The following is a 20606-nucleotide window of genomic DNA, read 5'->3' as shown; positions in this document are numbered from 1 at the left end:
GTTATTTATAGAAAAACATTTTGAATGCTGTTTACTTGTGTACTTTTTGTTTTTACCTTATTTTCCTACAGTGTAAAGTCACAAGTAGACTGCAGAACTTCTGGTTTTCATCAACATAGGCTGTTGACTATCAGAGACTGCACAGTCTATAAAGGCTGCAGAACAGATTCCAATTGGATCCTGTCTCTCTATGAGCTGATGGCATTTAAATGTATCCTTTTCACAAGAGCAGCAACGACTCCAGTTGGTGCTGTGGTTGATGCATCCTGGTCTGAACTATTTGTTCCACTCTAAATCAAAGATACAATGCCCCGTAACTGCTATGAAACTATCATGGGACATTTGCACTTTGACAAAATGGACACCTGTGCAGAGAGTGTGTAAGTTGTACGACAAAACAAGAAATGTTAAAAATGTTTTCACGCATGTGTGTGTTTTACATTCAAGCAATCATACTGGATGTAATAAATACATTTCTGTTGAGTAGCAGTCTGTGTAGGTTTGTTAGTTGCACAAGTTAATGCTAAACACCTTAGGTCTGTGTGCCAGTTTATATTACAGCAGGACATTTATCAAAAAAGTAAAAAAAAAAACTCACATTCAAGTTGTTTTATTTGATAGAATAAATATACACATTTGCTTTGAGTCTACAAGACCTAACATTTCTTGTTTCGTCAGACATTTACACGGATCATTGTAGACATGGAACACACATGAAATGATAATAATGTTATTTGAAATACATACATTACTAATATATCTCCTTACAAGTCTTTGCCATATAAAATCTTCAAATCACACTTGAGCTCTAAGCCAGAGGATTCAAACTGGCAGTGCTAAGTAGACAGTCTAAGGGCAGGTTCATACTTCACGCTCAGAACAAGTACTTAAAACCAACCGAGTTGTTAATCACTACGCACTTCTAGGGCTTCCTCCTGAACTGACAGCAGCGGCAAGCAGCAATTTCCACACAGAACACATTAAATGTACGATATTCCAGCTCTCTGCATATTTAGAATCCTTACATTTATACTCGATATCATTTTCATGATGAAATGCATTAAATTATGTATATTATATTTTACAGATAAATCGTTAACTTCATTTAAATAATGCATACTGTTAATAATTACATATGGGGGGATGGCATGGTGGTGGAGCAGCAGCGCTGCTGCCTCGCAAGAAATTACGTTCCTGATGTTCCCTGCCTGGAGATTGCAAGTTTTCCTGGTGGGTTTCCAAAGTGTGCTCCCGTTTCCTTCTAAAGACTTGAAAGTTTGGGGATTTGGTGACACTAAAATGATACTATTGTATGTGTGTGCTTGTATTCACCTTGCGATGAGCTGATGCGCCATTCAGGGATTGTTTCTGCTTCGTGTCCGATGCTTGCTGGAATGGGCATATCCCTGCATTGATGAATGTAATAATTATAAACCTTTTCAGAAATATTGTGACAAGGTGTCCTCGGAATTCAATGGATGTGTCAGACAATTCACAACATAGCGAAGCCGAAGATTTATGTAAAGTATGCGCGCAAGTAGTTATGCTCAATCTTTATAATGCACTTATGAGGCCTAACATGGAGTAGGCTACAAAAAAAAAAAAGGATATAGCACAGCTGGAAAAAGTACTGACTGTGCTATAGAGTACTGACATTAATGTCAGTCATTTTATTTATAAATAACACGACATTCTTAAGAATGACAGTATTCTACTTGGCACAATGACATTGGAAAATTTTGTCAACCTTATTTCATACTATGGGTTTTATACTAAATATACTTACTAAAATACTTTACACATCAACATACCAGAAAAACCTCTACTTGGTTGTCAATAGAGCCTTTAAGAGAGTAACTCCTGCTCCAGTGGTAAAGTAAATGGGACAACATCTGCAGAATTGCATTATGACTGCTCCAGAATGTTACATGAAATAAAAATACTGTAAACTTAAGAACACATAAAGGAATGGGACAGTAGTGCAGCATTTGTCAAATGTTGATTTAGTCTTGTCAATTTTTAAATTAGCTTTAAAAAAGCACCTCAATACATACTTTAAAAATGACATGTTTTTATTGGTTCAATCTACAAGCATATTGGTGGCCAGCAAAAAGGCCAATTTGAAAACAATGTGTGCTTATCCTCCAAAGTCCACCCCAGAGATTTACACATCAACATAAATGCATAAGCAGATATTTTCACAGATGAACATTTTTAAATGTTCCTCAATTATTTCATTTCATGTCCACATTACCTGAAGATGGTTCATTATCATTGCTTTATTTTACCATACACAAAACTAGGCTAAGAGTGAATTTCATGTCTTAAAAAACAGGCTTGAAACAACAGAAGGAGAGACATATCTTAGAAACTACAAAATCAGTAAGAAGGTAAATTTGATTTTTTTTTTTTTTTGTTGAGTTGTGGAACATGACTGGTGTAATAACTGTATGTATAAGGTAACACTATCAAACTGGATAGTAGCACCATTCATGTTATTAAATCCTCACAAAAAACGTACATGATCTTACCCGATTATGAACAAAAAATGTAAATAAAAACAATCATCCATGACCAGATTATTAAATAGTTTTTTGGATGGATTTTTTGGATACTTTGCTGCCTAGTTAAGCTGTGTCAAAGTCCTTTTCAAATGTTCCTTCCATCATACATTAGTAATGGGACAATGACTTAATCCTTACTTTACAAAAAACAAAAAAAATAATTTTTCAGGTCCACCTGGGAAGAAGGTATTAGAGCAGAAATTTTTACAGACAGATCTCTTTCCCGAAGCCAACCTTTTTAGTCAACTTTTACAACATCTAAGGAGGACAAATAACTTATTTTAATCCAGGTCCATGGCGGTGTTTCTGTATAAAGAAAAATTATTTATAGTTTCATCAGGTCAATATTGTCACACGTACAGAGTATACTGAAATCCTTACTTACATGTGGTAATTAACATACAACACAACCCTACACTCCGATTCCACAATCAGTTGAGCATAACCACCTTAAAAAATACATTGGTATTGCAAACAAAATATTTGTATGATGCCTTCCACATCATCTACTATTACAATGTATAATTATCATGTAAAGCACTTTGAGCTACATTATTTGTATGAAAATGTGCTATATAAATAAAGGATATTGTTGTTATGACTTGGTGAAACAAAAGAGTGAAAGAATTTAATTATTACATACCTTTGTAAATTTCAGGCTTCTCTTCTGCTTTAGCTCTGTTTGCCAGCTCAAGAAAATCTTCTACTAAGTCCAAGGAAATCAATGACTGACTGAACACAAGGCTATAATAAAGAAACAATTAAAAATGGTCTTTCTTCTATTAGGAAAGATTGTTTACTGATTATTAAGAACACAGCATTTTTCATAAAAGCTCACCTAAATAATAGGTGCATAAGGCTTAGAAAAATTTTTTTTAAATATGATGCATGCTTTTAACGTGATCTCTAAATATTGTTTTTTAGTATATTAATATACAAATAAAAAATACACTCATTCATTCAGTTTCTTAACCTGTTCTTTCCAATTTAAGGTTGTGGTAGTCTATCCCAGGCAGCATTCAGCACAAAACAGAAAACAACCGTGCCAGAATCATCATTGGTGGCCACATGCAATTTTTCAAAAGTTACAGCCCATTATCCTCTAACAAATTTTTTCAGTAAAATTAAAGGAATACTCCACCCAAAAATGACATAATTTTTCAAGTTTGTAGTGATGACTAATAAAAACTTTTTATCTCATGTTTTCATGAAGAACAGAGACAACATTTCTAATAGAATGAGAGTGTAGGGTGCCCAATGCTGGAAAAACAGCAAGCAATATCAAAACCATACAAGAAATAAAATCTCACATTATTTGTGTTTCATAATCCAGTTGTCAAGCCATTCAGTTGTATGCCTGCAATGTACAAAATGCGGGCATTTTTTGCTACAGTATTGTTCCATAAATATCACTAGAAAGTGAAAGTAATGTACAAACAGGAAGCCTATTAAGCTGGGATTGTGCTTTTGAACTAAAGACAAAACTCGAATAACTGGTTGCAGAGGTATGTCTAATTGAAAAGTGTATTCTTATGTGAACCTATTGTACTGATATGATGGCAGTCCACTGAACAGCATGGTAATGCACACAATCCACATTCAATGACAAGTGGAAGAATTTAGAATTGCTGGTCAATCTAACCAGCAAGCTGACGAAACATTTAACACTAGAATCCCTGACACCTACAAAAAAAACTTGTAATCTTGGGCCACCTTAAATTCCTTTGCAAAAATTTTAGAGCTCAGGGTTCTTTATCTGGCAATTAGGTGCCTGGAATTGTATAGAGTAAATAATATATCATTATTTGGAATACACACATTTCATGTGTGTTCCGTGTCTACAACGATTTGTGTAAGTGTAGAATGAAAGGAAATGCAAGGCAAGAAATGCTGAATGCATACCTAAAGCAGAAAATTTTACCATGTTATACTAACAATGACATGAAGTGTATAATGTGTAAAGACTTTAGACCAAATATTAAATAAACAAGTACACTTTTATTCAAAAATATAACCAAAGAAAAAAAAATAATTTGATTTACATGTTGCTGTTAATGAGTTAAAACCCAAGCTCAAATGTCTACTGACAGGAAGTTGATATGTATTCTTGAACGGTGTAGAGGTAAGAACTGCTGCCTTATAACCCAAAGGTTCCTGGTTCAAGGCATTTTGAATAGTAAGGAACTATTATTATTACTATAATATAATAGAAACATACATTTGATTTGAGTCTGTAACACCTGGTGTAAATTTTGGCTGCTTGTAAAAGTTAGCGCTTGTTTTTTTATTATTCAGTTTTATTCTGTCAGTAACGTTCATGTGATACAATGAATTTGCCTCTCCTTCTCTGAGTTGATAGCATTTATCTCCATTCTTTTCACAAGAGCAGTGATGACCACAGATGGTGCTGTGATTGATGCCTGCTCAGAACTATTTGTTGTACTGGCAATCAAAGATATGATGTCCTGTGACCGCTATCAGACTACCATGCGGGATTTGCGGTTTGACCACACAGACACCTGTGCAGAGCGTGTGAAAAACAACAGGTTTCCAGCAGTCTTGGACATTTGATAACATTTTGTTGAGAACTGTGTTTTGAGTTCAATTCAGGGCAAAGACTTTCCAAGTCTGTGGTCATAAAGCTTATGGAGCCGTTTCTGGACAAAGGCATAACTGTAACAAAAGACGGCTTCTTCAAAGTGATTTAGCTGGCTAAAAGACTGCTGCACGGTGACACAACTCTGCTTGCACCATAAGTAAAATGAGACTTCCACCTACAGCTAAAGTCTCTTCAGTACATGAGCAATTCACCATGCAAGTGTTTAGATCTGGCAATGCCATGCTGACAGTGTATGCGCCCAAAAAGAAGAAGTCTTTAATTTCAGTCTGGAACAGCCGGTGTAAAGTTTTGCTACCTGTAAAAGATATCGCTAAAGGGATAAAAGCAGACACATAAACGCGGGTGAATCATGTTTTCTTGGTATCATGTTGTCACTGGAATTTTTTTGTTGTTCAGTTTTATTCTTGAATAAAAGCACACTTGTTTTGTTATACCTTTGTGAAAGTGTTTATTTTACATTCCAGTAACCACTTGAATGAGATCGAATTGGTCTCTGCATGTCTCGTGCACTCACACACACATTCATACATGAAAACATCACTGTTTGAAAACGCTATGCCATTTGAACATGAGTTGCCATTTGAACATGTTTTTTTTTTCTGATCTTGCCTGTACTGTATTTTCAGTATCATGCACCGTAACGTGCCATTATTTGGAGAAATTGTTTGAGTGCAGGTTTTTACTAATTATGAGATATTTGCACTTTACCAACAATGAAGACTTTGATAAGAATACCTATCCAGTACCCAAACTGAACAAAATTTGGGAGATACACCAGGCCATTGTAGCAACCAATGCACCTTCCTGAACAAAGAAAGAAAAGTGTGCTTAAAGATCTTTCTACTTGAGCTGGAAAGAGGCTACCAGGAAAGGAAGAAAGCATTGAATTCTCCAAACCATAAACACCTTTCTTTAAATCCAAAACCTACAAATTGTAACTTAATAGTTAGGGTAAAGCCAGCTATGGTATAGGTATCACTCTAACTGCAAAGCAGAAACTTTTGGAAGGGATTAGTCTTCAGCTGTTATAAGTATATTCCTAAATCAATTAAGAAAGTTCACTGCAGGATCTCATATGCACACTTACACGTGGGAGGTGTCATCCCAATTTAGATTAGCTATTAGCAAATGAATGCCACAATGATGCCAACAGAAGCCAAACAACTAGCTAAAGGACTTGTCCATCTTGAACATAGAAAAATGAAAGATCAGAACTAATAAGTACCAGCTAAACCAGCATGGGTTTATGTTTGGTGTTGTCCTTTTTGTTGTATCTTTCTCTCACGATCAGATACAGTAGCTATGTTTCACATTGGAGTGTACCTACCTTCCACTTGGCCAGAGATACCTTGCCAAAAAAACAAAAATACTGTATATCAAGAGGACCTCGAATACGAAATTTATCAATATGAATACTTGTCAATACAAATGATTACATTTTTTTTAATTGATTTTTGAAGTTTGTCCTGTTTCATTACTACACGGGCAGAGCCACTGGGGACAGCTCATATTTGTATAAATCCAACTTCTATTGACATTATGTTATAAAAATTACTGCAAAATGCATGTTTGGCTTATTTGTTTAAAATTAGGTCCATCGCCACATCCAGTCTACAAGGGAGAAAGTGAAAGTACTTAATGTACACTTTTGCAGATTTATGAACCTTGCTCAAAAAATGTATAGATCTCTTCATATTTCTGTTGCCCCAGTTGAGTGGGATTGAATTTAAAATCCTCACACACACTATATGAATTTGCTGCCTCAGGATGGGCTCTTACTAATGTTTTATTTTTTTAATTTTATTTAATTAATTACTGGCTTTACCAATGGCAACACTTATAACTATATTTAACAGACTAATGTCAATCGATTCTTCTTCCCACACTCTACACATCTTCTACATAAACTGCATAATTAAAACTAAATGCATACATGACAGATTATGTCAACTATGTGCATGCTAAATCTCTTTGTACCTACCATTAAAGACAAAAGCACACGTAAGTGCAATGCTACCAGCAGCAAGTAGGTAGTATCATTGCAATATAATGCTGTTGTAATTGTGATATAATATACTTTTTTATGAAGCAGAATAATTGTAAACACTAGCAATGTTTTTTAATCTAATAGTAGAGAGGACAAAATTAAAAACATACACTTTATCTCCAACTTCTTCAGCCATACGAAGAATTTCAAACAGCAATACAACTTTCCCAGAGTGTTCTAGCACTTCAGAGTCTGCCTCAGTAACAAACTCTTTGTGCCAGTCAGGAGAAGGACTTCCCGGTGCTGAGCTTGCAGAAGATTTATTTCCTATAAGAGAAGGAAAACAACCGTTACTTCAAATGAAAACATTTGCCGCTTCTATCTTCTAATGTCTGGAGCTAAACTGGCTACCATTTTTGTAAAACAATGATCTGTTCTTAATCTGGCTGTATTTAAAATTAAGTGTTCTGTCTTACTTCCTAAATGAAGCCTAAATGGCTGAAGTATTAATATAATATACAAATTTTAAGGTTTCTAAACTATTTTTGGACTCCCCCCAACGGGACGACATGCTTCATCTGTGTAAGACAGCACATCCATTGCCATAGCCGATCGTAGTCACACTATAAGCGACGTTGTCAATGGATGATGCAAGGATCATGATAAATGCAGGGAACCGCATTACTTGGCCAATAACCTGGCCACGATCCTGCCTGATTGCTGTGTCTGTGTATAGGGGAGTGGTAGATCCCACTACAATAAGTAATTCAAGCTGAATAAAGTTGGTTTTGAGACTCAGCCTTGTGTTTTGGGGTGCAAGACAGGGACTCGCATGTCACAATATTACCAGGTATAAATCACACTATGTTTGCAGCTATTTTAGGGACAATGTAAGGAACTGTCTAAGGACATTCCACTATATACAAGTTTCCTCATTACGTGATAATAACCCTTCTGTAAGAATGGAGTCCACAACTCCACTACATAGCATTCTTCCTTTGAAAGTATAGAACAGTAGTAGGATTCCCAACATCAAATTTGACATCAATTTTTTTTAATCGTACATTGTCTCCTCTCTTTGGTATCGTCAATATAGCATATCTTCTTAAACAGAGGTGTAAATTTATGACAATATTCTCCTTAATTACAATGCTGTTCAACTGTTATAAGCAACAAGGAATCACTCCTGATGGCAAAATAAATCCTTAATGCAAGCTACTGAAGTGCTGGCAAGCTGCACAATTTACTGAGTTGTGCACATGGCTAAGCACTTGCTGAAGTCATCATATGGGTGAACCTCAATATAGATTGTTAACTCTTGATCAAGTACTTCTTTCATAAATGTTAGTTTCAAGGAACATGTAATACAATTAGTCACAATGAACAACTAACAATAATAGTACATCAACTGATGCAGGATTTTACTTTACTCGAGTAAGGCTATAGGACATTTTTTTTTTTCATTTTAAATATGTTCTATTGTAAAATGCTATTAAAACCATGCAATTTATGTTCTCTACTAAACAGTTGCAAGCAGTTGTTACATTCTATTATCATAGTTATTTTTGAATATGATTCATTGTTACAATAATACTAAAAATGAAATTTCCATCAAAAAATTCAAAGTTTAAGAAAAAATGGTAATACTGTTACGTACTGTTTTGCATTTACACATAATGCCTTGAAAATGAATTACGTTTCTTCTTAATTTCCTCACTTAATCCAAATATTTGACACTGAATGTTATCAAGTCTTCAACCAAAACTGAATCAAGTACATTTCCTAAGTGGATTGTAAAAACAGCTGAATCTACTAAGAGGAAAAAAATACACAGATGTGCGTAAATCTGCTGTCATATATAAGTGACTGGGAGACAACCTCACGGCTCATTTGACAGTGATTACCCTACAAATCAGGGGTTAGCGCTAGTGCTGGGCGGTATACTGGTTCATACCAAAAACCGTTTCTTATTCTGTTATGATATGGATTTTTCTTATACCGGAACTCCGGTTTAAATAGCTTAAACAACGTTAAGAACGTGGAGCAGCGGGAAACTGTTTAAGGGTGGACCTTTTTTACTGCTGCGCCGCTAAACAGGCATGCGACGGACTACATGCATTAGTGGAGATATTCAGCAGTGAAAATGGACAGAGAACATTCCTAAACGGAAGCTGTAGCAAACGATAAAGTTGAACATGATGACAACAGAAGAACTTTTGAAGAAAAAAGGTGCCGCGTCTGTTGTCTAAATACTTTGGTTTTAAAAAGTTTGGATGTGGACCATTATGTTCAACTGTGTGAATACTGTTTCCATACTACTGGATAATACTGCAAGCCAAGTTGTACTTGTTTTATTTTTTTTTCAATACTGTGTAATGTACCTGGTTACTGTGTAATAGCGTGACAATACCGGTCCCCTACAGACTCCCACTTCCCACATGTTGAACCAACACCGTCGATAGTTATGACTGAGATGAGCTGAGAAATCTCATTGAAGCAGGGGATGGTGGTGCTTTTGTTAAAAACAGTCAAAAGTAAAACCAAAAGTGTCCATTGTGCAGTGTTCAGAAAAATACAGTACCCAAATAAATAGCAAATCCATAAAACCATTTAAACGTGGGGAAAAAATCCATAATAAATAAATCCATTAAAATAGAGGTTAAAATGCAGTCTCTCTCCTCGCCTGATCACAGCACACCACCTTCTGTCTCCTCAGCTCATCCTTTAGGGGCGTTGCTGGCGGAGCCTTTGCAGCATGAACTGCTTTCTGCCAACTCCTGTCTTGGCTGCTGCCACACTGCGCAGCCAGACCGTCTGAGGTTGGCACACCTCCCGTCTTCCTTCGCACTCACTCAGTCCTCAGATCCATTGGGAGGTCTTACATTTCGCTCGCCCCACTTTACACGCTTAGTCAGTGGGATGAACCAACCCCTAGATCTCCTTATCCTGTGCTCCCTCACGGAGCCCCAGTTCGTGCTGCCTTCACCTTCCTCGTGTCTGTATTGTCTCCCATCTCCCACGACTGCCTTTTCCCTTTTTTAACCTCCTTATGTTCTATCTTTTCTTTTTTGCTTCCCCCTATCCTGCCGGCCCATAAATATACATCTGCGTGGGCGCAGCGCCTTATTTACACGCCACAGTAAGCCGATGAAGCAATAGAGAACGATCGGGTGCGGCTCGCCCCAATCACCTCATCAACTCCCCGTGGTCGTGCAATCACGTTTTGAAGTAATAGTATTTTTACTGGAAGTTGCACTATTTATTTATTTTACTGTTATTATTTATTAGTTTAAATATTATGCAGTTTAATGATGGTAAAGTTGTTTAAAAAGTCACTTTAACGTGTCAGTGGACAGAGATTATTAACATTAACAGAAAGTGTAGTTGGTTTACAAAAAATATTTACTTTTCTAAGACATGTTCAGTGCAATACAACTTTTGACAAGCACCGCTGGATATTTTCTAAATGCCTCTTTGGATTATTGACAATATTTCGTCAAAATTTTAGTTTAAGTTGTTTGCAAAATTTGTTCAATAAAAAGGTTCTTTATTTTGACTGCAACTGTCATGCAACGTTACTCCTTCTCTTCATTAGTGCCTCATTAGTGAACCCCCATCGCCTTGAAAACTATCAGTTTATGGGTTCATGCAAACCTTTATTAATACTTTTGTGCACATTGAAATGTTTTTGTGTGCAATGTACAATTCTCATGACAGTGGAATAGGTTGATCTTAGCCAGTCTACTGCAATAATTGCAGTGGAAAAAGTGGTTAACTCATTCATGGAAAAAAAATACAGCTGAATACTGTGAAACTGGTACAATTTTGAAAAATACGGTGATATAGAATTTTGTGCATACCGCCCAGCATGAGTTAGCGCTGTCATCTAATGCCTCTTTTCTAACTTCCTCCACAGGAAAAATGATTTGCAGACTGCTATCCACTGACATCATTTGCAGTCTCTGGTCTACAGAACCCACCCTTTTCCTCTTCACTACCTTTAAAACCTCCATCTTGAAGAAGTCAATGTAATGGCCATCTGAGAAAGGCCTGTATTGTCCTAATCTAGATTTTTTTAGCATCATAAAATAAAGGGATCACTTTGGTGCTCAAAACCTTTATGATCTTTATTGCCTATTATTTTGCAGTGCCATAGTTAAAAGGATTATCTTCCAAAGATGACAGAGCAGGTACACGACTGCGATAGTGGCAACCGTCATCACGGAGGTCCAATCCTTACATGTCCAAGTTAGTGAAAAGCAAACTCCGCTTGCCAAGGGTGAGCCACATAATCTGGTTTTGGGCAAAACAACAAATAAACTGTTGTTATAATCATTGAAAGAACAGTAACCCGGTACCACTGGAACGAGTGACATGGACACACATACTGGTGCCATTAATGATGGAAGAGGCTTGATGGCTTATTATGACCTCAATGAGCAGGTCACTGGTGATTATGACAAATTAAAATTAGTAATTCAACAGTGGCAATTCCACCCTGAGCAGCTGGCACACTCTCAAGGATGCAAGTTATTGGGGAAAAATAGGGTGCAGGTTAAAACCAGATCTCAACGACGGCAAAAAGGTAGTCAAAATTACTTGGTTACTGCCTTCCACCACAGGATTTTCCAGCAGGTTTGGAGGCAGACCAGGAAAAATATGGACATATTCCTTGAAATCTTTAAGTATCCTTAAGTAAAATTGGTTTTGTAATCTGAGCACTAAGAATGGCCTATTGATCCCACCAATATCCAGATGGGATGTTACCAAACCTAAACCTACCCGCCGCACCACAGATCCGGCAACCTGCCTCACGGAGACATCACCACCACCTCCTCTATGTTGTTATAAGTGTAGAGAAATGGGATATACCATTTGAAAATGATCCCATCTCAACAAGCCAATGAACTGTAGCTGGGTGTGTGGAGAGAGGTATTGTGCTTTAGCTAGCTCATTATTCTCTTTGGTATACTGGTGTGGTGGTTGTAACTGGGTTTACAATTCTGTGAGTGACCACTTTCCTAAACTGTTTAATCAAGGTCCTGTCATACTTTGCTATATTGAGAAGCTGAACACGAGGGGAGTTCTGGTCACTGGTGTTATTTTCCAAATTCTTATCAGTGGAGGTTTGTGAACTTTATAACCCCCCACCTCCTGAGTGCCCATCTAGTTGGCAAAAAGATGCCAGGTACAAGTAGCAGGTACAAATGTCATAAATGTAGGAAGGACAGTCCTTGCGTGTGTGTGAACTGTTAACATTTGAATTTGATGATTGCATATAGCACTGAACTGACCTCTCTGTACTATTCTTTCCTCTGCATGTCCTGGAGTACAAAAGAAACAGCACCATACAGCAACGAAGAGACTGAAAATTTCCAGAATCGTGCTGCTGCTCTGCATAAACTGCTTCATTATTACAGAGAATAATATTTTTCTTTGTAAACAGTTTTAGCAATACCATATATTTCATGACATATGTATGTAAATGTAAAGGAGTATGTAGTCAACAGAGAGTCAGCATCAGTAGTTGGCACAGAATCCTATAGTCTTTTGTGAGCTGCTTCACGCACGTATTAGTGGAACTCCATATATTTCTCCTTTAGTTGCGAGTTCACCTTCAAAACTGACACTACATCCACACTTTCTTGGTGGCTGCTGCCTTGAAAATCTCTCATGTTTCCATTCTTGTGGTACTTTGTGTGGACGTTTCCGTGTCGTTTCTGGTAAATGCACCAAACAGGATTTTTCTGGGCAAGAAGCATGTTTTCCAGGAAAAATAGTGTGAAGATATTGTCAGTGGTGATACTTCTCCCTTTGTCTGTAAAAGGCTCAACAAGTTACACCAGAGTCTCAAAACACACTGAAATGCCAGGAAACATTGTCTACCGCCATACAGATAATACTATTTAGCATATATTTGCTGTTTACATCCCTGGCCATCTAAAATTTGATGCCAGACTTATAGGGTTTGAAATAAAACAATACTGGCACTTCCAGGACAGCTATTTTAGAAAAACTCAAGAAAGAACGAGAGCATGATAAGCACAGTTAAGAAATAATTACACATTTAAAAACACAACAACTATTGGTGCGGCAAACAGCACTTCTAGTGTTAGAAAAACATTGATGATGCGTCAATTATCTCCCACAGGAACAGGACCTGGCTTAATGAGTGAAAACCTTGGATAGACTGAGGACACAGAGGAGAGGTGAACTCTCATAACCCGGGGTAGTACTTTTCCTGGAAACTGCTTCTAGAAATAGGATGGAGACTACTTTGTCCAACTAAACGTATGACCTTCAACAAAGACAAAGCAACAGAGAGTAAAATTAAATGGCTTTAGTGAGTGGCAATTCTGCAACTACTGGCAACACTAACTCCTCTTAATAGAAAAGGAACAAACTTTAGTCATACTGAATTAGAAAACCATTAGTGGTAAATATTCTGAACACAGCTGTTTCATTTCTGGCAAAGTTTGAAGGACACTTGACTAATGAAGCCCTCTGTGTAGTGAAATCTTTTGTGAAAGTGTGAATGTACATGGGTGGCAGAGTTGGTTGGTCTTAAACTGTCTGGAGTTCCTTATAATATTTGAACTAACTAACTTTACTCATTTGTCTAAGGGGTTACACTAAAACATAATGCAATTCTAGTTGGGTACAAACCAGAGAGACAGAATTAATTTGTCTAAGAAAATGTTAAGGATTAAACACTTGCTTGTATTAATGTACAATAAATTAGTGTCTCACTCTGTTCATTTATGAATTTGTTTTCAACTAAGAACTGAAAATGACCATGCCATCAGATATTGTGCGTTAGTATTAATTATATTAATAATGAAAGGTAAGTATAATAAAGATATAATGCATAACGTTATTCTCAGTTAAGTCAATTTGTCAGTACTGACACATACATCTTACCTTCTTCTTCTTTTGGAGGGTCAGGTTGTTTATTTCTCTCATTATCCATCTTATCTGCACCACCACGTGAACGGGAATTCCATACTTTGATCACTTCTAGATCATTATCACTACCATTATCATCATTAGAGCTGGAGGACTTTTGTTTCTTACACTTCTTTTTCTTCTTGCTACAAAAAAAAACACAGTTTCATCGATTCACAAAATTAAATAAATGTTATTAATCTGCCCTCTGTGTTATTTGCTATGGTAAACCAGCACAAGATGTGGCATTGTTATTTGTACACTCTTCAGATGTTAATAAATTGCACTGCAAACTGCAATAAATGCTAAAGCCATAAGAAAAATTATTAGGGCAAAAGAAAAAAAACTTATTGCAAGCAAAATTATTCAAAATATTTAACAAATAAGACTGTACGACTTCTTGCAAGATCATTGGTTTAATTTATGTTTTGGTTTAGACAGGAGATATTCAGAAATTTGCATGCATCTAAAAATATTTACAACAGAGGAAAAATACATAAATAAGCATAAATTTCTTAATAGAAATATGCATGTATGCATGTTCAGTTACTGTTTCATGATTTCTGGCTAGTGGAACATTCATTAGTTTGTTATAGAAAAAATAAATATTAGTTCTCATGTTTATTGTTTGTATTTTTAAATGCAATTTTCATAGGAAAGCAAGTCAAGTTTATTTTTTATACTTGCGATTCCCTCAATCAGTTACAATGCTTTTATTTATTCATTATCTCCCTACCATCAGCCCCCTAAGTGACAGCTCTTTTTCACTTTAAATTCACGTCAACAACCGCATGTCACAGGAATATCATCCAAATTTGCCTATTAGAATTTATTTGATAACTTCAAATCAATTTTGTTTTTATTTTTAAAGCTACACATTCATTAGGAAATCTCTGTGTTACCCTTCATTAAAATGATGGGTAAAGATAAGCAATGGCTGTAATTTTTTTTTTGTTTGTTGTTTTTTTCTGTAGCTTTTCTACTTTTTTTGGAAAAGCATTTTTTTACTGTTGATTTTCTTGTCATTTTATGTGGGTAGACACTTTGTGAAAGCTAATAATTGAGAATGTTTAATTTGCCACAAGTGATGTATGTTTGTAAACACTTTATTCTTGCATTCTTCTTAAATACCAATGTCATTTTTTGGTGATGTCAACACTGAAAAAATATGAATGGCACACTCCACTTTTAATTATTCAGAGAGCCACAAAGCGATACAATATTAGAACTTGCACCCTCTGGACAGAAAACGCCCAAGTGTATAATCTTAAGTATTACAGCTTCAAAGTTGTTTAGCAATTATAATATGCTACAGAGATGTGTGTTGTTTATTCAAAAACTTGTATGGATTTTTAAGTTCACTATCAAGAATGGAGAACAGAACATCATTTACTGAGCAAATTATTTGGAGCACCTGCATTCCTGCTTATCCATGCAAATATGTAAACAGCAAATTATATGGCAGGAGCGCAATAAATAAAATCATGAAGACAAGGGTTAAGAGCATCACTTAAAACTCACATTAAACACCAGACTGTGATTTCAACTGTGACATGGTTGTTGGTACCAAAAGGCTGGTTTGCATACTTCTATAACTACTAATTTCCTGGGGTTTTCACGTACAACATCATCTAGAGATTACTCATAATGGTGCCAAAAAAACACAAAAAGTAAAACCTTAAGATGGGTGGGCTACAAATTGCAGAAGACCACATCATGGCACTGGCTTACCAAAACTAGGCAGCTAAAGCCTGCAAAAACGAAGCCTGGCTCGAATCTCAGTTTCTGCTGATCCGCTCAGAGAGTAAGGTCTGAATTTTACGCCATCAACATAAATTAATGCACCTGAGCTTCCTTGTATCAGCAGTTCTTGTCGGTGGTATAATAGTGTGAATAACTTTTTCCTTGCACACTGAGCACATAAATAACAATTAATCATTGGCCTGTTTAAGTATTGTTGCTGACCATGAGCATCCCTTTACGGCCACAATTTTCCCAGCTTCTAATGGCTACTCTCAGCATGACAAATTTGTCATTTGCAAATTGAGTTTAGTGTTCTTTGGTGGCCTTTTCAGTCACTGGACCCGAGTCCAACAGAACACCATTAAGATATAATACAACAAGAAAATCACAGCTGACAAATATGCAGAAGTTGCACCACACAATCATGTCAAAATGGACCAGAATCTCAAAGGAATCCATGCCACAAAGATTTGACGCTGTTTTGAGAGAAAAAGGAGGACCTGCCTAATATTAGTGTAGTGTTCCTAAAAATTTTCTAAGCAAGTATATATACATACACTCACAAACAATTAAAATTACAATTAACTTAAACTTCAGAAATTAAATGTTAGCAATGATACTTGGATGTGGGTTGTAATTTTGTTACAGTAATGCTAAGTAAATCTCTGTTGTTGGGCACTCAGGAGCTGAACCCATGCCCTATCCTCCAAGTGAAGAGTAAACTTTTATTTATTTATTTATTTATTTTTTTAAGTAGTGAAAAGTGCAAAAATTGACAAAACAGAGCTGACTTGGTTTCTGCTTTTCTGATCTGTGCCTGGATAAACTTTGTCTCCTCGGAATCTTGCAAGACAAAAAAAAAATAAATAAAAATGTACAGAGTGTGGGCCTGGGCAAAGCTGCTCCCTGTTATGACCTGATGACCAGTTACAGATTAGGCTCCAGTCCCTTTAACTCTAAATTGTATTACATTGCTATGAAAATGAATGTAAGAAACCATCTTTCTTTTTAAATAAAATTTAATTCCAATCAAAATAGACAAGGAAAAGTCCTAACAATATCATAGTTATCATAAAAACTCTTATTTAATATGGAATTCAGGGCAACCTATAATGTGCACCTTTACAGAGCTGTTAAAGCCAAACTGTTTAATCCCATGATCTCCATATAACTCTCAAAGGCATTCAACGCACATGAACCTGAAAGTTATTTTGCGAATATTACTGTTACTGACTATTACAATTACCATCAGTGCATCAAGTGGAGAGAAATTATTTTTAACAAATTAATTTTTTAATAAATATTAACATACTGTATATGCAGACTACATATTTATTTACCATTCAGCTTTGGACGTGGTATAAGGGTTTCTTGTGACTGTCGAGCCGAAGAGCAAAATACCTATTCCAGCAAAATCAAACAAAGCCAGACTGCCAGCAAACATGAAGGGTTGGGTCACAAGAACTTTGTTTTTGGAATGGCTGCATGAGGCTTTCACTCCCACCAGCTAAACAGCTAAAAGCACCAGAAACCCAAGAAACCACAAGAGAGAAAACACCTGAAGGAAAACTCTTCATGCCAGAACTCGACTCATGCAAGGTTAGTTCTCTTGGTGGTTTTTGTATTACGGATTTTTCAAAAGTTAATTTTTCAGTTCATAACGTGATTTGTTGCAAATGTTTGCTTTTTTCCTTGTGCTTAAAACTCATGAAAGTGTTTACAAATGGAGTTTTTCATAGCGCGATTAGGTGCAATGTTACCTTTCTCTTTTTTCAAATGTTCCTTTTTTCCGCTGTGCTTAAAACTCAGTTTACAAAAAGTGTTTACAGCGATCAGGCTTTAAGTTTAATAGCGTGATCTCCTGCAATCTTACTTTTTTGGTTGCTTGTGAGTTGGTTTTTAAATGCACTTCGGATTTGGTCGATGTTCATTTTTTTTCTGCTGTGCATAAAACTCATTTTAAAAAAAATGCTGCGCGAGCACCTGCTACAGAGAGATTAGAGAGCAATAGCGAGCAAGCCAGAGAGAGAGAGAGAGAGAGAGAGCACGCAGCTGATGGGGGGGGATAGGGGTGGGTGGTGTGTGTGTGTGTGTGTGTGTTCGTTCTTGCTACAGAGAGAGAGAGAGCGCGTGAGCCAGGCTGCTCCTGTAGCTGAGGGAGGGGCTTTGTTGGTGTGTGTGCTACAGAGAGAGACAGAGCGCGATCGAGCCAGCTCGTGCAGCTGAGCAAGGAGCCTGGGTGTTTTGTGTTAGTGTTATTCAATGTTTTTACATTAGTTTACTATTACACTGTGCATTCTATGGTGTAATTAACTATATTTGTGCTTAATCTTTACATATTTTTACATATTTACATACAGTTTGTACGGTCTGGAACGGTTAATTGTATTTACATACAATCCTATGGGGGAAACTGCTTCGGTTCACGACCAACTCGGTTTACGACCAAAGTTCTGGAACGAATTATCGTCGTGAACCGAGGTTCCACTGTATAACTTATTTGCACTGCAGTCTTCACCAGGTATTTTAATTATGTTTTAGTCTGTCTAAAGTGTTCCATAACTAACTGTCACAGACAGGAAAATAGAAAAGAAGAACAATCAGTAAACACCCATTCAAACATACTTGGAGTTACTTTACAAACTAGAGAATATAGGGGAGAAACAGAGACAGAAAGTGTACATCCCAAAATGGCGGTAATCTGTATGAGAACAGAACTCTTTCAAAAATCTATATTTTAAAGTACGGCCCATTTTCAACAGAGGGGAAAAATGAAATGTGTGTGTGTGTGTGTTTATCCGCATTCATGTATCCAACATATTATGATGCAAAATTACTGCATCAAACTATAGTCTGTTATGTACTGTTTACTTAAATGCTGTCCACAAAATAAATATATGTGTATGCCCTTTCATCAACTATCAATTTGCCCTGATTTAAATTCTAAATCGTAAACTATCTCTGAAAAAGTGTTTTCAATAATTCGTTACATAAACAGTATGTGTTTTCAATAATTCTTTACATAAACAGTATGCTATAGAATATACAAAACATATGGGTCCTTATCTACACAAATAAATTCACATAGCCTTTTGGATAATAGGTTTTAAGCAATGCAATATATGGTTAGTGCATTTATTTGCCTTAACATTTTACAAAAAATAATGAATCAAGAAGCAAATCAACAGTGACTTTTCAACCTTAACATATACAAAAATTAAATGAAAAGGTGAGACATTGCAATTGGCAACTGCCAAGATTCCCATAGCAAGTAATGGAGGCAAATGAATCAAAGAAAGGAACACTGAAGACAATATTTTGCCACCATTTATACAAAAAAAAGAAAACTGTAAAAAGTAAGCCAAGCTGGGTGCACACAAGTTGACACCACTGCACTGGGACATTTATATGGATTCTACTGTATAGAAGTTCTATGAATTCATTATCTTTCTTTAGATTAAAAAAAATCAACTAAGACTGTTTAAATTACTCAAATAATAGTCTACAAGCATGTCTTTGAATAATAAATTTTGACCCTAATAAAATGACTTCTTAAAAACACTCTAGAAGTGAGTGTATATTTTCAGAAGTTTGATAAAATTTTTACATAAACATTTGCAGTTGCTTTTGTACCTTTTAACTTCTTCCTCTTCTGAACTTAAACTCATTGATGATTCTTCAGTATCTGAAGCAATGAACTCTTCCATACTGTCCTCATCAAAGTATCCCTTCAATAAAAACAAAAAAATAAGAAAAAGATACAATTGTTATAAAACACACCATGAATAGAAGTATATTAATATTAGCCTTTCAGGTGAGACAATTATTTTACAAATGTTATCATTTAATGAAGATATTAAAAAAAAGTTTTGTTTTAACTGCAAAGCGTTCCGTCACTTTGTCTCTTTTTGTGAAAACAATGTCTCCTTTTCTTCTCCTTTAATTCAGGGATGAAGTATTAGATTGACATTAAATAGCTAGTGTATATCTACTGTACACTACCTTTTGGTTTTAATGTAATATCCATTTACTGATTCAATTAATAAACACAAAAAGTCTTGAAATAGGTAACAGATTCCTTCTTGTGGCTATTAAGTAAGTTAATTTTACTCATGTCTAAAAATAAGTATGTTAAAACCCTTTATTTTGGGGAAGAACTACAATTTCAATACAAATAATTTCAAAACAATAATGCGTCCATGATACAGAAAAAGTATTACTACATGTGCAACAAATCAGAAACCTGAGAGGTGTGAATGATCAAGCTATACTACAAGAGCTCAGCTATGTAAAAGAGATACTTGATCTATTTTAAGATGCCAATAGGAGCTCTGGCTTTTTTCTATGTGCATGTGATCAAAAAAGAGAGACAGAAGCATAAAAGTATTAGACTGGATGAAGCACACTTACTGTAAATGGGAGCAAAAGTTTATTGGCGGAGAGTGAGAGAGAGAATTTTAACTTAACTGAATTAACTATGCAAAAATGATTCTCCGTGAATCTACAGAAGACTCTGTTTACATTTGAACACTACATCATGTGCAACTGTGAAGGAGAGAGATCGTTCACCATGTTTAACACTGGAATTACCAGAGCCTACGAGAAAACTTGTAAATCCGGCCCACCTTAAATCTGTTTGTACCTCTCCGGCAGTGTCTTTTGTCCTGTAAATGTGCCGATTAAGACAAGCAGCCTGCTATTCCATCCCCCACCGTCGCAGAACGTTCACTAAGCTCTCCCAGCTCAT

The 20606-nt window shown here is 36.0% G+C and overlaps 1 protein-coding gene across 3 annotated transcripts in view; it reads right to left on the bottom strand.

The window, feature by feature from the left end:
- atrx (ATRX chromatin remodeler) overlaps positions 1-20606 on the bottom strand; it is a 352828-nt gene that overhangs the window by 42571 nt on the left and 289651 nt on the right. For all 3 annotated transcript variants that reach the window (XM_039765743.1, XM_039765744.1, XM_039765745.1), the window contains 4 exons: positions 19493-19587; positions 14093-14262; positions 7342-7498; positions 3208-3308 (listed from right to left, as the gene is read on the bottom strand). In XM_039765743.1, the coding sequence (XP_039621677.1) occupies positions 3208-3308; positions 7342-7498; positions 14093-14262; positions 19493-19587 (523 nt within the window). The remainder of the gene's footprint in view (positions 1-3207; positions 3309-7341; positions 7499-14092; positions 14263-19492; positions 19588-20606) is intronic.

The sequence above is a fragment of the Polypterus senegalus genome, chromosome 10, assembly GCF_016835505.1.
Source record: "Polypterus senegalus isolate Bchr_013 chromosome 10, ASM1683550v1, whole genome shotgun sequence".
Lineage (NCBI taxonomy): Eukaryota > Metazoa > Chordata > Cladistia > Polypteriformes > Polypteridae > Polypterus > Polypterus senegalus.
This window is presented reverse-complemented; position numbering and strand designations above follow the sequence as displayed.